This window comes from Nasonia vitripennis, assembly GCF_009193385.2.
Source record: "Nasonia vitripennis strain AsymCx chromosome 1 unlocalized genomic scaffold, Nvit_psr_1.1 chr1_random0002, whole genome shotgun sequence".
NCBI classification, from domain to species: Eukaryota; Metazoa; Arthropoda; class Insecta; order Hymenoptera; family Pteromalidae; genus Nasonia; species Nasonia vitripennis.
In genome coordinates, this window is record NW_022279588.1 from 5,046,054 (window position 1) to 5,064,048 (window position 17,995).

A 17,995-nucleotide genomic window follows, 5' to 3' on the forward strand; every position below is an offset into this window, starting at 1 on the left:
AACAAACTCGTCAATTCCGAACAAAGAGATTTAAAAACTGTCCACCTGTCACAAACATACAAATGGGGCATGGATTTATCCCAGAAAATAATGAAACGTTGAAAGTCATGCATTACTCAAATGCCAATGAACCTAGAAACAGAGTAATTTATGATATCGGCGAAAGCCATTTATCACCAGTAAAAACTCCATGAACGAGGAGCCAGAATTGATAAGAGTGCACAAAATGTCATTAAAGATTGATTCATTTGGCTAAATTATATATTTTTTTCATCCACGCAGGCATATACATATACACAGAACAATAGAAAAATGTAAGTGCAAAAACCGCAGACAGATAATTCTAAATCTAATAGACCGGAAAAATATAAGATTCATGTGCACAAATACTGATTCCGATAATACATTTATAACCATTTACCTCGCAAACCCCCATATCGATACTTTAAATTGATCTAAAATCATTTGTCGCAGTAAAATAGTTTTGGCTGGTGGTATAATGTCCGCCATTTTGGATCCACCATTTCGAATTTTAAATGTCGAGGTTAAAATAAGATTCAGTGACCCTGAAAACCCCCATATCGATACTTTAAACTGATCAAAAATCATTTGTTGCGGTAAAATGGGTTTGGTGGAGGTATAATGTCCACCATTTTGATTCCGCCATTTTTGATTTTGGAATTCCGTCAGCATTGTCAATAATATATCCTATCATGAGTTGTACATGCTTTTTGGTGGGATATTTCACAAATTAGAACATTTTTACTATTGTTTTTGTTGAATGTGCAATGAAAACGTGGGTTTCAGGCTCCATATTTTATGCGCCACATTGGATTTTTGAAAAGGCCAGAACTGTTTCAAAAGCCCTTGACCAGACGATCATTTTGAGACCTCAAACGTCTTGTTAGGTTAACCCAAATTTTGGGTGCACTGATGGTCCGGTTGACGTGAAACGTCCCATATATATATATATATATATATATATATATATAGACAGAAGTTTCAGCAGCTAAACAGCAGTTGTATATTATTAGAGGAAGTATATAACTTTATGCTCGTTGCTTTGAGTTTCTAGTTGTATATATATATATATTTGTATATAGACTACTATAAAATATATTCTTTTTATTGCATGTTGTAAATACAGAAACTTTGCACAATTTTTATTAATTTTTAATATTATCTAAAGATCTCGAACAATTATCATTTTCGGTAATCAGTGGAATGGATTTATAATTTTTAATAGATAATAAGCATCCCTTATCTTCTCTATTGAACTGGTCATTGCTTAATAATTAATATTATTATTGTAATAAAAAGATTATTAACATATTTGTTACAATAATAAAGTGAATAACCTAATAATTAAATGACCACTTAAATATCTTCTACATTATTTTATGCATCTTAGTTTAAAGGATTATCCTATGTTCTGCAACAGCTGTTTAATCTTTTGCGCTGCTTCAATTATGGGCATTTATTGCAATTATGGGAAAGTATTATATTTATTTACTTATCCATATATAATCTGATGTTATACGTCAACGAACAACTTGGCGATAAACGTTCAGAGGTTTTACAAAGTGATCCTCCTGGGGGTCCAAATGATGACGATGCATTGAATGACGAGGTTTTGAATGAAATTTTAGGAGATTCAAAGGATGAACATTCAGATGATTCGAGAAATAATGGTGGTTCAAGGTTCAAGCCTCCTAGAATTGATGAACATACTAAGGCTTCAAGAAAACGAAAACTTACAGGGTGTTCAGAGGGTTTGAGTACCAATAAACGTACAGGGGGTTCGAGAACGAAAGATCGTTCAGAAAGTTCAAGAACTGAGTCCACAGCACTAAAAATTAGTGAGTAATAATACTAAAAATTTTACCGGTTTCATCAATATGTGAAATAAGTGTACATAAATTTTTAATTCATTTAAGATTTTTTAAATCGTATTTATAGCTATATTTTTACATTTTTTTATTCAAGGGTTAGGATGGCCAAACGCAAAAACAGATTTATAAATAATTATTATGTAAAATCACCTATCGGAAATTGCTTTTGGCCTTTCTAACAACATGAAATGTTTATAATTAGAAGATAAACTGAAATGAAAATGTTTTTCAGATGAGAGTAATTTTAAGCCTGAAGAATTTATTAATTTACCTATGGATAATAAATTAAATGTGATTGGAAGTAAGTAGATACTGATTTTACAAATTTTATTCATCATATACAAAACATTATTGAATAATTTATAAAATTACCAGTGCAACAACATCAGATAATTTCTAATCAAGTTAAGGGGGCACACCACCTTTGAAATTAAAATCAAAATTTTTCATTAAAAATATATAAATACTTATATAAATGAACCAAATTTGTATTACTATTCTTAGACATAATTACCTGTATTTTGATAGTTTTAGACCTTCTATATACCTCTATAATACCTACGTATAGTAGGGAGTCCATAATTCACTTACCGTAAGATTCCAAAGGAACGAATGGCCCAAATGAGCTCAAACTATATTGTTTAAAAGTACATTAGTTATGGTATGAATGAGGGGATTTGGTTTAAATTTCATAGAAAAAGTTTTATAAGCATATTACTGATTTTTTTATCAATTTTTGATTAATTTTAATATATATGTATAATATTAAAATTTATATTCTACAAATTATTATTTTATTCTGTAGTTGCGACAACAAGAATTGTAAATAAAAATTGTCGACGATCAATAAGTGAACTACAAACATATGTGAGCAACCATTTGAAACAAGCCAAAACTCGAGCTGGTGGTTATGGTAAGGCTAATGTTAAAATCTTAATTTATTTAGTCAGTAAATATTTTGTACCTAAGTGTTATCGTTTATTTTAGAAAACAAACGTGGTGATGGATCAAAAAAAGGAAAAGCCAAGTCATCAAGCCGACAAAAGAAAAATGCTAAAAAAGAAGATTTAAAGAAACTAGCATTATCTTTAGTACCGGATGGTTCAAACAGTGATGCAAATGAGTCCGGTTAAGGGGATGTCGTAGCCAGAAAACGCGAATTATGGATTCCGCCGCTCGTCACGTGATAGCTACGTCTGTTTAGTGGCGCCATCTGTCTTAAGAAGGATAAGCCGACAGATGGCACCTCAATGAAATTTTGGTATAATGCGTGGTCAAAAATTTGTGATAAATTAAAAAAAAATTTCTGTTATATGTATATATTATGCATACATTTTTCTTTTTTTTATTATTGGGCTTTTCATCGTTTTTCTTTTTCTTTGTGAATTTTTCTTGCGCTCCTTTTCAACTCATTTAATTTTTTAAATTTCAATGCAATAATAAACATGCCTAAAAATACATAAAATGTTATTAATTAATTGTACTACAGTATGCTATTAAAATATTCAGACTGTTACCCTTTTTTATGTTTTTCATTTTGCTTCTACTTTTTTCGTATCTTTTTTATAATTACTTTTCTACAATAAGTTATAATTCTAGAATAAGCATGCATACAACAAAAAAGCTTGCATAACAAGAAATACACAATGTAACTAAGTGCAATACATTATGCAATTAATATTTACGGTATGTTATAATTTATTCCTTTTTTTCAGTGTTGAATATTATTCTACATAACTTCTATTTTTTTCTTCTGCTTTTTTTTCTTTTCCTTTGCATAATTTCTTTGTATAATAACTTATAATTGTAGAATAAGCATGCGGACAACAGAAAAGCATGCATGACAAGAAATATAAAATGTAAGCAAGTGCAATACATCATGCAATATGATATTATGATATTATGAAATAGTATATTATAATACATTTGACCTAAGTAGAACTCTTTTGCACGCCGAGCAGAAGTGTTACTTAGGTTATGAGTATCGTTTAGAATTTTATACTATGTTATAATTTATTATTACTTTATTTTAGTTTTGAATATTATTTTACATAAATTTTATTTTTTTCATATAAATTTGAGTTATTTATATTCTCATTTTTTTTCTTATACTCAAAAACAAATGATGTTAAACATGCACTACTATAAACCAATATCAACAGGTTCAACGGTGACAATGTATATATCCATTTTTATTAGCTTTGTGAATAGCAAGAAAGTTTATATTTAAATTTACCAAACTAGAAACATTTCCCTGGTAGACACGTTCGCGAACCATTCACTAACGGTTGACCAATTTTATGAAGTTTGGCCTACAGTTCCGCCAACCGTTGATCAACTGACGCGCTTATTTCGTCACGCTTTTACACTATCCATTGGTCAACGGTTATCCAATTTTAAAACTCGTACAAAAAGATATAAATTATCAATGCCTGCTCAAATAATTTATTAATATGATTCTATTATTAATTAATAAGCATTACATCGAACAACTATTTTCTACCATGGTTACGAATGTTTAATTAAATATTTGTCCTTCTATCTTTTTTCAAGATTATAAAAAGTAATGAGATTGACCTTAAAATCAATGGTTTTAATATTTTAATTATACATTGTTTTATAATTCCAATAAAATCATAACAATTTATGACATACAAACACCTTACAGGGCTGAATCTGTTAATAACATGCATTATATTAAGTTTTTTGTTTTGTTTTCTGCTCTGACACCAGTATTGCATCAAGACTTTCACGAATTATTTTTGCATGAAACTCCAGTGAAACTTAACCATACATTTTATATGAATAAGTTAATAAACGTGAAACTTGCACATATTATTAAAACATAACTTCATAAGGTAGCAAATAATTTTTTAGAATACTTTAATGCACGATAAAACCCCAAAAACAGTGTTCGTAATATTTACGCACGTATTGCGAATGATATTTTTAAACTGAATTAGTACGATTATTAATAATGATGGAAATACCCTACATTGGAAAAAGCCTTGGAAAAGCCTGCCACACCCCTCTAAACTATGACATACTTAAAAAAATCGATTTTCTATATTAAATCCTATTACGACATTGAAGTCTTGACTGTACATGTTTATATGCATTTTCGGCGTTTTAATGCATTAATTTCAAGTAATAATGACTATCCTCTTTAAGTTATAACTCCTTGCTGCAACGGCGTGCCAATATTTTTTCATCTGAAAGTACAATAGAATACAATTAAAACTATATGAAAATTGTACAAATGATTTAAAAAAAAAAACAGTTTCTATGCTCTGAATGCATGATTGCATATCCGTATAACCTGCATGTTATAACCAATGTACCTGTAAAAACATTAATTATATTAATCACATGAAATTACATTAATTATATAGAGCATATAGCTCCTGAAATTTATACACTTATTAAGATCCAGTGTGATCGATTATTAGACATATGGCCTTTTTTCTCAAACCTACTCCTCTACATCTACTAGAACACGATGCCAACAAATGCAAAATTGATTGTACACCTAGACAAACAGAAAATTACATTAAAAAATGGTTGTACTCACAAACAATATTAATTATCAAAGTGTCTAATAAAAACATTGATGCACTTGTAAAGCAGTACTGACAAAGTCTTGAGTGATGCTTCCTTACGACTGCAAGATTTTGATAGCTTCATCATCGACACCTCCACTATCCGTAGTTGTACCTCAGTTCATGCCGCAGACAATTATACCATCAAATGCAGCATTGATTGTTCACCTAGACGCACAGAAAAATATATTAAAAATGTCAGACTTACAAATTAGTATTAAAACCACTTATCTCACTGGACTCATATTACTGTTTTATACTATATTCATAAGTATAGAAAGTTATAATTAGTTTGCCCATTACCTCAGTATATAATAAATGTGCTAATAAGTATCTCTTATGATACTTCAAATTGACAGTTTCTTTTATATACTTGTCTATTCATATACTGAGGTAAACGACAAAGTAATTATCCCTTTCTGAACCTGAATACCGCAGATTTATGCCACGCTAGGACTAACACAGTCTGATGTTACGCTTACTAAATTGTTGATAATGTACAGCTGGCCTTGCAAGTGCAGCAGTTGTTGATGATGTATTACACTATGTCCTTGATACTGGTGCGATGTTGACTCAATTTCTAAAAATGTATCTGCAACTGATAAGAAATTCTGATTAGATATTATTTTTACTTATAAAATCAGTATTATCAAATACAAAATTGAATGTTGCACTAAGAATATGTAATTAGTACTTGACTGCTAACCTTATCACATAACACAATATTAACTTTATACAGTTCTAACCTCAAAATCACAACTTTGATGTGAATTTTCGGCTCTCATGGTATAAAATATCGTGTGTAACTTGTACATAAAGACTGTATTTTCAAAACTCGTTATAGCACTCTCGTTTTGAAATTACAGTCTTTCTGTACCTGTTGCATAGTATACTATAATGTATGTACAACAAGTCATTATAATATTTTGAATGTACTTACAACATTAAACACTATTACAGTTGTAGTTGAAGATCTGTTTGCTGTCAATTTATACTGCAGACTCAATTTTATATAGTTTAATAAGATAGTAAAACCAATCAGTGATCCCAAGCAATGATGCATTCAGCTCCAAAATCGTATTTAAGCGATTGCAGTAGTCAGCAACATCAACTAGCACCAAGAGACAACATAAATTTAGCTTCAGGATCGTAGTGCAATAGTTTAACTACCCGAAAACACTAAACAGCACCACCAAATAGCGAGAATCCAGATTCAAGTGAAGTGTTCAACTCTACAAACATATAACTCAATTACATACTTATTGATTTCAATGCTTAAAAATAGCTACGGTACAAATAATAAACGCAAGAATAAATATATATATATATATATATATACCTGTCGTGGATCTTGAGCGATGATGTATCTTCACGCTGACAGATTGTAACAAGTAGGTATCGCAGTACAGCAGTAGAAGCAGTAAAAGCAATGATGATCCATCCTTATCCAGACTATGCATCCAGGAAGAAGGTATCGACGCAGTATAAAAGCAGTAGCAGCATGAGCAACAGTAAGAGTAGTCAAACAAGACATAACCTCCAAGCGATAACTAAAGCTTCTTATTGCTTTTGTTAAATATTTTTCCCTTTTGCAGCGCTCCTTCACAAACTGACACTAACACATCATATCGTCACTATCATTAGCGTGCACCACTATTTTGATACTTTTTGTACTGCACTAAGATAAATAAAACCCGCGAGCAGTCGATTCGCGAACGAGATCAGAGTTTTTTGCATCGCGTCGTCGCTGCCATTCCACATTACGTGATTATAATAGTTATACCTCAAAAGCCGATCCGAATAATTTATCGTGGTGAGCGGAGGATGCTTTAAAATATGAAAACAAGCACACTGGCGGAGGCCGTGACTCTTGAGCGAACATGTCTCGAGCCGGCCGCTAGATACTTATGCGCACAATGCTGTGCGTAGCGCAGAGCAGCTGTTGAGCTCGCCCTCAAGAGCACGTGAACTGCTGCTTTACTATACACCGCTTTTATATAGTGAAAATTGACGGCTTACAATTGTATATATATATATATATATATATATATATATATATATATATACATATATACAAATGTTTAAAAATTAGCAATTTGATTAAATTTTGTTTACATTAGTAAAAGTAGTTTTAATTAGTAAATGTATTTTGAAAATTCTAATGAAATCTTTCTAATTCATATATTTTTATGTAATTTCTAAATAATATATAATATAATACGTATACCTCTAAAAAACAACCAAATACAAAACTTGTTCTAGTTAAACACATTTAAACAATGTTGACATTTATGTTTTATGGTGCTTAGGTTTCGAATTTGATTTTTGATCAGTAATCGAGTCTAGACATTTATAATAGGTTCTCATAACATTCATAACTTGCTACTATTAGGGATTAAAAATGCCCATCTATCAGTGTCTGTGGGCTATGGAGGTCGAAGGGTCTACCAAGGTTTTTCTTTACCAATTTTCACCTCTTGAATCAGAATCCACAGTGTTATAAAATTATCGCTAAAGTGGTGCAATAAATAGTTATAAAAAATTTCCTGTAAAATGTTTACAAAATTCTCACCTTTCGGCTCAAAACATTTTAATTTCCTTGTAAAGTACATATTATTGATGACATATGACGAAAATCGAAATGTACGCATTATATCTAGAATCTGTTTTCCATGGATACCTAATACCACTGCGAAGACCCTGCCAGGATAAGAGCACGTTCCAAGCGCATTCGTTGTTCTTATCTCGGTAGACTACGTTCTCGCATTTTTGACCCAATAAAACAGTGGTTTTGCGGATATAAAATTCCATCAAATTCTTATTCAAATAAGAGTGCATACATGAAACGTATTATGAACTTTTACAAACTATTGATTGGTAGTATATAGCGAGAAATACTGAACAATGACCCTGCCAGGATAAAAGCACACTCCAAGTGTATTCGTTGCTCTTATCTCGGTAGACTACGTTCTCACATTTTTTACCCAAAACAGTGGTTTTGCGGATATAAAATTCCATCAAATTGTTATTCAAACATGAGTGCATACATGAAACGTATTATAACTTTTTATCAATTATTGATTTGTAGTATATAGCGAGAAATACTAAAGAATAACCCCGCCGGGACAAGAAAACGCTTCAACCGGACTTGATGCTCTTATTCCAATAGATTATTATAAATAACGTAAAACATTTATTGCTGTTTAGATTGTGCTACTAATATCTGGATCATAAATCGATTTTCCTCAGATCAATTGACTCAATTGAATTAAAAGTACACGCCCATCATCGCGTGATTATCATAGGTTATTATTACGAAAACTATATTGAGAATAATAAAATTAAATTTATGAATAAACTTTCTATGTAGTTCTTACTTTCTTAGTTCGCCAGTATTTTCTAGCTCGCGGTGTTAAATTCACGAGTAGCGCCATCTGAGCGTCAGTAGTGTAACCATATATTTTCATGGCGTCAGTCAGCTCATCCACCTCGCGTCGTATTTCTCGTTGTTTGCAATTACTGTTTTATTTATGAAGACTTTTCAATGCGCGTGCCCGTTCTGTATTATATCAGGCATTTGCGTCCACAAAGGTTTGTAGTGTGCAGTGCTTTGTTTTACTAATATCAACAAATGTTGAATCTGAGGGCTACACTGGGACTCCGCTCCACCTCAAACCGTATTTCTCATTGTTTGCAATAAATACAGGGTCGATTGCCTGTGTAGAAAGTAATAATTAGTTTTCTCAATGTGGAGAATTTGCACCCACTAAGGATTTATTTGTTTAGTGCTTAATTTTTTTTTATAGCATAAAATACATTTTTGATATGGTAGAAACCTACGTTTCCGACGTTTTGGGTACGACATCCCCTTAATGCGAAATAGTATAAATATATTTTTTTAAATATATTTTTCAACGTTGTTTGTTATCAGGGTTCTTTTTTTGATATTCATATAATTTTTTTTAAATTATTACAATAATTATTACTGCATTGTATTAATATTATTCGAGTAGCAATAAAATAACACTTTACCAATTCTATACTATTTTTCACATCTAATAAAAATCCTAGAATTTCTATGAATCTGTTATATGTAACTTCTGCATAATGATTACAAGATCGTCTTCTAATTTTTTCAGAAGATGTGTACAAACAGCCATCATTAACTATTTTATAAAAAATAACTGTTTTATCCGAAATATAAAAATTTTCTAAAGTATTTGAATCTAGAGTATCTGGATTTCCAAAATAAGTCATTGAATTAAAATTAAAAGCTTTCTTTACAGCTGGAGAAACTAAGTTTTCGCAAAAGTATTTGATCATAAAATTACAAGGATACACTTCTGCTTCTAAATTATCTATAGTCCTTATAATATGTATGTAACGAAGAATTTGTAAAATTACTCCTTCTGAAGAGTGCACAGCATTGAACAATTTACCATTAGCTGATTCGAAAGCAAATGTGGCATGAGCCCATAATGGTCCCCAATTCTTGATACTTTTGGCTAAATGTAGAAGCTGGTGAGTATTGTAAGTCATTACTTTCACATTATACCAATTTTCTGCTTCTGATACAAATTTATTCAACAAATGATTCATTTTATTTAACTGCACTTACGTGATAGTATCTTGTAAAGCAATATGCAAAGCTTTAAGTATACATGACCAATGCGATAAATATTGCTTATTTTTTAGAAAAAGGTAGATATCAAATATTCTGTATACTGTGAACCTACTCCAGCCAAGTAGCAGGGCATATAATCATGACAGAAGCCGTGAATAATGTTAAAATTATTAAGTGTTAGCAATGGAGAAGCAAATTTGATTCCTTCAATAACTCTTGGTTTTTCTAATGCCTCTTGAGCATATGCAATAGTGTCTTTTGCTGTTCGTTCTTTTGCTGGTATATCTAAATAACGGTATCTCATGCTACCTTTTTGATGACAACCTTGTTGTTTACACCAATCATAACCAAAAAATCGATAAAAATACGTCGTACCATTTATACTCGGTCGAGCCATTGTATCAACACGCTAGTAAAGGAAATAAACATATTTAAAAATTGCTCTAAAAACACACTCTTTTTAGGCTTACTTTTGCCAAACCATAGGCGTACGACGATCAGTGAATTTAATCTACTTTGGACAGGTATTTCATTTGGCATAAAATAAACTGGTCAAATATGACGTCCAATAAATCATTATCACTGTCACTAAAAATGTCTTCATTGAATGAAATCACATGTTCATTACATTGAATCTAAAATAATAATTTTTAGATCATTATAGGTCATAAGATAATGAATTATAAAAATATAAACAACAAAAAAAAATTGTTTTTGAATATGTTAAAATGCGAAAAACTTTCGAGCACTTTCATCTATTTATTTCTATTTATCGTTTACTCACATTTGATGTGTCCATCTGAAGACCAGTGAATCCGGGATCTATTTGATCATTTAGATTAAGACTATTGTACTCTGGTTCATTAACGTGAATCTGTTAATAATCACTAATATTATTAATCGTACTATCATTATAATCATTGTAGACCTCTGATTTAGTCTCTAAACTAGGATACTGGATTGTATTAATATTGTCATGTAACGAGGAACAACGTCCCTCGCCACGCCGGTAATCGAGGCAGAATAGAGTGTGACGAAAGACGGCGGGATTATCTCGACGTACAGAGCGCGCGCCTAGAGATCTCGGGAGCGCCGGATCGATTCTCGGTCCCGGCGTCTCCTTTTGTGATTTTCTCCACTCACGTCAAAGTCTCACCCCGTTACATTGGCGCCCAGTTCGTGGGTTAATCGGGAAGGAACGTGTAAAGAGTTTGTAATTTTCGCGATTTGCAGTGCGAGCGAAAAACCGTTGCGAGATCAAGAAGGTCGCGTGAGCGACGTAAAGACGTTCATCCCCTTGTTTACGTCGCGCTCAAATCAAGCGGATTGAGGCGGCGTATACGAATATTTCGAACGCAATTCACACGAGAAGTCTGTGAATAATAATCGGAGATTATTGCAGCGAAACTTGAAGCTGACACTAGTATCGTATGCTCTCCGAGTCGAATAATTTTCTATTTGTTGTCGGGAGAATTTTAAAGCACTCTCGTTAGGATAGAGAGTTGCATAATTATTTTTTCGTGACTTCTCGTGTGAAAATAGAGCGTAGAGGCAAAATTGTAAATTGTTTATTTTTTAACAAATAAACAATAAAAGGCAGCAAAGCGGCAACAGAAATAGGTGTAGCCGCATAGTACAGTCTACGCACGCTATAGTAGAGCGAAGCGCACAGCGGCGCGAGTGAGTGCGAGCGCTTGTGGCGCCACATAGGGTCAATTCCACGAGAACGCGGCGGGCGCGAGATATATAGTCACTTCCACGAGAAGACGCGGAATAGTATACGCCCAGTTTTCAGCAAAGAAGACCTCAAGAATTTTAAAGAGAAGAACACACTCGTCTCGAAGCTCGAGGTTAACGCGCAATTTCGCGAAAAATGTTTTCGTCATTTTTTCGTATTTTTTTTTCTCTTTCGGGTGTGTGAGTGCGTATATGCCTTTAGCACAAATCGTGCGTTGCAAGTAAGAGCACAGCGGTGCTACTAGTGCGCACGCCAGAAGCAATTCGCGCTTATCTGGCGTAAATAAAAATTTCTTTTATATTTTTACGGATTTCGCTCCGATTATACGAATTCGATTTTTCGTTTTATTCGATTTCGCGTAATAATCTACGTCACAGCGACGCGCTTAGGTGTGCAAGTGTCTGAGTAGAAAGGTTGTATTTTTGTAGCTTACGTTGTAGCAACAAGAATACAATCTAGGGGCTATCTGGAGTGAGTGCGAAGGATAGGGAGCAGCCACGTCGTTGTTGAGCAACCGCGAAACGTCGTTGGAAGCAGAACACACCAACATGGCCAAGCAAGTAGAGAAGGTCGTCGAGAATTGGTGTTTGGGCATCGACGAAGAAGAGATGGACGATGCCCTCGAGAGTATGCAGTTGACGCCAGATGGCAAGCGATTAGATCGCGTAGCTAGGCTAAACAGATGGCTCCTCGGAGAGTATACCGAGTCAGATTTTAGACAGAGCCTAGACACCTCGACAATAATGGCGAGAGTGAAGAGGGAGGAGTTGCGAAAGTCATTCATCGACGCAACAGCCGAGTAAGTATCAACACGCTCGATTTATACGGGCGATTATGACGCCGAACAGCCACACCCTCTGAAGCTGCTACAACAAGAGATCGAGGCCAACGAAGTCATGCTGACGCCGCCGATCGAGATGAATGATGGTCAACCGGCGCAAGGATTAGGCCAAACGACAAGGTCTAACCTACAACTGCTAAACGCGATGACAATGCGAGACACGTTCGCAGAAATGCCAGTCACTGAGGAGAGTGAACAGGCACAAACGCCAGCGTCAACGCCGGAAGACCAAGCCAGATTAACGGCGCAGGAGGCGCAAGGACGAGACCAGAATGGAATAGGCACAATAGAGGTGCCGACAGGGAATCTGGTCACGACAGTAACCACGACGACGACGACAACAACGACAAGGACAACGCCGACAACTACGGCGAGCGAAGGCGAAGGCGAATACGTCTGGCAAAACGGAAAGTTCCGCAGTGTGAAGGTCACTGCACCACGCACAGTCACGGGCGCAGCGGTAGTGACTAGCGGATTAGACGCCAGTTCCCAGCAAAACGCTGCAACAATGAGCAATCGACCGCTCAACCGAGGTTACGGTGAAGACGGGCGTTGCAGCGCACAATACGCCCAGAGTCATGAGGTATCAGCGCAAAATTCGGTAGCTCAGAATGACATGCTAAGTCAGTCTATAGCTGAGAATACCGCAACAATGAGGACGCTGATGTGCAGAATGGAGGCCATGATGTCACAATGGCCGACTAACATAGCGTCCAGTACAAGGGACTTCTCTATTCGCAACCTGTGCAAATGGTCAGACGTCGCCGATCGTGGGATTTGTGGACTTGCCATTCGACGTCGCGGGTGTACAACGCGACGTAACGGTGGCGATCATGCCCGAAGCGACCAACGAATGTATAGTTGGGACGAATTTCGGACGCCTGTTCGGCTCAGTCCACGATCCAAATGAAAACGTTCTGTATCTAAAGAAGGAGCGAAAGATTGACCAACTTCAGGTGGCTGGAATAGCTACAGCAGGGGCGATAGATATCGCCGCGGTTGGACTCGCGTACGTCAGTGACGACGAGCACGCGCAGATTCGCAGAATGCTGGACAGCATCCTGCCTAAATCCAATCGTACAATCGGACGGACGCAGCTGATTGAGCACGGGATAGACGTTGGGTCGGCCAAGCTGATAAAACAGAAGTATTATCCCGTGTCGCCAAAAATAGAGGAGGAGATGTATCAACAAGTACGAGAGTTGCTTGCTGCAGGAATCATCGAACCCTCCGACAGTGCTTGGTCTAGTCCGGTAGTGATGGTGCGCAAAGCGAACGGGCAATATCGTTTTTGCGTCGACTTCCGGAAAGTTAATGCGCTGTCAAAGGCTGACGCATATCCATTACCTAAGATGGATGATATCCTTCATAAACTACAGAAAGCGAAGTACATATCGACGTTGGACCTTAGCAGCGCGTACCATCAAATACCGTTGAAGCCGGAGGCGAGACCTCTGACGGCCTTTACAGTTCCTGGGCTAGGTTTATTCCAATTCACGCGTATGCCGTTTGGTTTAGTCTACGTTGGAGCGACCTTCCAGCGAATGATCGACGAAGTGATCAGCCCAGAACTCCAGCCATATGCGTACTCGTACCTCAACGATGTCATCATCGCGACGGAGACGTTTGAAGAGCATCTCGAGTACTTAGAGAAAGTGCTCCAGCGAGTGAACGCGGCTGGATTGACGATAAACCGGGACAAAAGTGTCTTTTGCCGAGAAGAGGTGAATTACCTCGGCGTCCTGGTTAATCACGATGGTTTTCGGCCAGATCCAGAGAAGATAGCGCCCATTGTGGCGTACCCAGCGCCGAAAAACCTAAAACAGCTGAGACGTTTCCTAGGAATGGCGTCGTGGTATCACAAATTCTTGCAAGAATTCGCGACCGTAGCTGAACCACTCCATCGTCTGACGAAGAAAGGCAGAAAGTACGAGTGGGGGACGGAACAACAAGACGCTTTCCAACGAGTGAAAGCGCTAATAGCGTCTGCACCGATTCTTTATCGCCCAGATTTCGAATCACAGTTCGTGTTGCAGACGGACGCCAGTGACACCGGGCTCGGTGCGGTACTTTTCCAAGTAATCAACGGAGAAGAGCGGGTTTTAGAATTCGCGAGCCGCACGATGTCGAAAGCCGAAAGAAATTACAGCGTCACGGAGAGAGAATGTCTCGCTGTCATCTGGGCTATACGGAAGTTCAGACCCTATATTAAGGGGTATCAATTTAAGGTCATCAAGCGTGAGGACGCCGCCGCAGAAGAAGAATTGCAGCGACGCGCGATCGATGCATGGCACGATCGCATTTGGGATGTAAAACAGCTGCGCGAGCAAGCGTCACAGAGGATGCAAGACGCGCAAGATTGCCAGAAGCGCTACTATGATGCCAAGCGTAAACCGGCGACATACAAAGTAGGGGACTTAGTGATGAGGCGAAACCACGTGTTTTCTTCTGGAGCGGAGCAACGCTCCGCGAAACTAGCGTCACCATATATTGGGCCGTATAAAATAGTGGAAATACGCGGCACCAATACATATCGACTTGTCAACGAGATGGGCGAGCAAGTGGATCTTGCACCAGCTGCGCAGCTGAAGCCATTCTACGCGTCAGCGACGGACGAAGAGTCGCAGAAGAGTGAAGAAGATGGTGACGCTCAACCGCCGAGGGATGCGACCGCAGACGCGGGTACTAGCGAAGTACCAGCGCAAAGCGAGTGAGACTCTGTCTGCGAACAGAGCGATATTGCGTCCGAAGCGAGCGAAGTCGCCGACCGTCCGAAGCGAACAAAAAAACCGCGCGTAATCGTATTAAACCCTGCGACCAAGAAGAGAGGCCGTCCGGGGAAAAAGGTGTATACCGCGAGGCGTGCAAGACCTACGCCAGAGACCGCTAGTGCTGAGGTCAACACCGAGAACAGGAGGCCTGGTCGTCCGACGGGTTCACGCAACCGCGGGCATGCCACGACGACTACTAACCCGACGACGTCACTGCGAAAAACGTGCGCACAAAGAGCTGCGGACCTAAGCTAGATAATTTATATGCTTAGGTATAAGTCCCGAGGAGCTGTAAGCAGACTTCGAGCGGGTGATGGCCGCCCTAAACAGGGAAGAAAAGCGGCCTCACGTAGTCATCCGGGAGGTAGGAGAAGGCGAAGACCCCTGGAGTGCCTTCCCTCCCGATAACGAGGTGGAGGCGTACTTCGCCCCCGCAGAAGAAGATGAAGGCGAGTGAGCGTTGGTGGTGCGCCGCCCAGATTCACCTGCGCCGGTTGCTGACGAGGGCGAGAAGACCGCGACGGGTCTGCGCCGCCCGCGTGCGCCGCAACCGGCGCCACCCAACGTCGGTCGTCACATATCGACTCACTTGGAGCGCGAGCCGGCTGGCTCGAAGGCAAGGGAGGAGCCTTCGAGAGAAGAGGCAGCCGCAGCGGCGTGGGACCAGCAAATATAGATATACAAACCCATGTTTAAGCTGTTCCTTATCCCCCTTCTTTTTTGCGTGTAACGGGCCGTACTTCTACACTGATTTAGGTTATTTAGATCAGCGTAAGACTTCCAATATAAGTGTACGTAAAACATGAGTGTCGTCTTTAAAAATATTTGAAGAAATTAAAAACCTTTGATATTGTATTTATGATTTTAGGATAAAAAACAAAATCTATTGCAAAATGCTGCTCATAAACGATCAAGAAGAGTTTTAGAAGAATTTTTAGATCAAGACAACTTTCTTTCTGATGATTCCAATGCACCAGTATCAGATATGCCAAAGGTTTGCAAAAACTAATTTATATTTATAAATATTCTTATGAATCTGTGCTTGCATTGAAAAACCTAATTTATATGAATATTGATTATGTCGTAATAAAATATTTTTATAATTTAGGATACAGGTCAGCTCTTTGATGACATGGATGAAACTTCTTCTGATAACTTGACGGTATGTAGAAATTTTAAATATAAGTTTATACATAAAAATATATATACACGTTAGTAGAGAGGAGCAAGCCCAGGCAGACAGGTAGGGGAGGTAAAGGAAGGTGGCGCCATGGCTCGTCGGGGCAAGTCTAGTTGGGTCTCGCGGTGGGGGGTGATGACGCAAGAGCGAGTGAGTCCCGGTGGAGGGTCTCCTGGGTGGGAATCGTGGCGGTCCAGAAGGGACTTGGATCGCGTATAGTACTTTTTTTGTTAGTGTGTCATTATATGCTAAAATGGATACTTGTTTTATGCACCCGTGGACTACGATTTGCGCTGGTTCTACCTCCGCAGGTAAAACAGTGTTTGTACAGAGATTTCTAAAGTATCTTGATGTGTTGGCTAATGTGAAGTTTGATAGAATAATATTTTATTATAGTGAATGGCAAGAAAGTTATAGAGTGGAGAATGTAGAGATTGAATTTCGTGAAGGATTACCGCGGAACGAAGACTATTCGAACGATCCAGAAAAACGAAAATTGTTAATAATAGATCATTTGATGCGCGAGTCAGCGAATAATGGTACAATAATAGATTTGTTTAGTAAGGGAAGTCATCATCGTAATGCATCGGTTATTTACATATGTCAGAATATATTTCACAAAGGGCAGCGCGATATATCGCTGAATGCGAATTATATGGTTTTATTTAAGAATCCTCGGGACCATGCACAGATTCAGCATTTGGCTCGTCAACTATACCCCGAAGATTCCAAGTTTTTGCAAGAAGCTTATTATGATCGTACTATAAAGCCGTATTCTTATTTAGTTATTGATTTGAAGCAGAGTACACCTGAGGAGTTACGTTTCCGTAGTTGTATATTTCCTGATGATGAATATCATTATGTTTATATTCCCAAATATTCGTCGAGTCAGTACAGCAAGTTAAATGTTGTGTAAAGAGAAAATATCGGTTCAGTTATAATCCGTCAATGGTGAAGCGAGCATCTCGTGAGAGTCGAGCGTTAATTAGAAAGAAGAATAACGCATCGCCTTTTGAAGAAAAATATTTTGTGTTGCTGTAGGCATTGATACATTCTAATAAAGAACAACGACTAAAACGTAACCAGGATAGATTTCTTTTAAATGGTGTAGAAATGAGAGTCCGTTTGGTACATGCAAAGGACGCTTTTTGTTTAATGGATGACTCCGATAAAAATTATAGTGTACATATAAAAGAAGCTAGTTTACTTGTACGACGAGCGAAAATAAACCCAGGTGTTTTAGTGGCACACGCTAAAACCTTAGCGACAACAACTGCAAAATACCCTCTGCCACGCGTCGAGGTTAAAGCATTCAGCATGCATAACGGTATACTCGGCGAGTGTTTAGAT

The 17,995-nt window shown here is 37.3% G+C and overlaps 1 protein-coding gene across 6 annotated transcripts in view; it reads left to right on the forward strand.

The window, feature by feature from the left end:
- Nucleotides 1–15,429: 15,429 nt before the first annotated feature.
- LOC107980542 overlaps nt 15,430–17,995 on the forward strand; it is a 530,828-nt gene continuing 528,262 nt past the window's right edge. For all 6 annotated transcript variants that reach the window (XM_032601222.1, XM_031923477.1, XM_032601223.1 and 3 more), the window contains exons 1-3: nt 15,430–16,256; nt 16,334–16,459; nt 16,574–16,627. In XM_032601222.1, the coding sequence (XP_032457113.1) occupies nt 15,909–16,256; nt 16,334–16,459; nt 16,574–16,627 (528 nt within the window). In that variant the 5' untranslated portion in view covers nt 15,430–15,908. The remainder of the gene's footprint in view (nt 16,257–16,333; nt 16,460–16,573; nt 16,628–17,995) is intronic.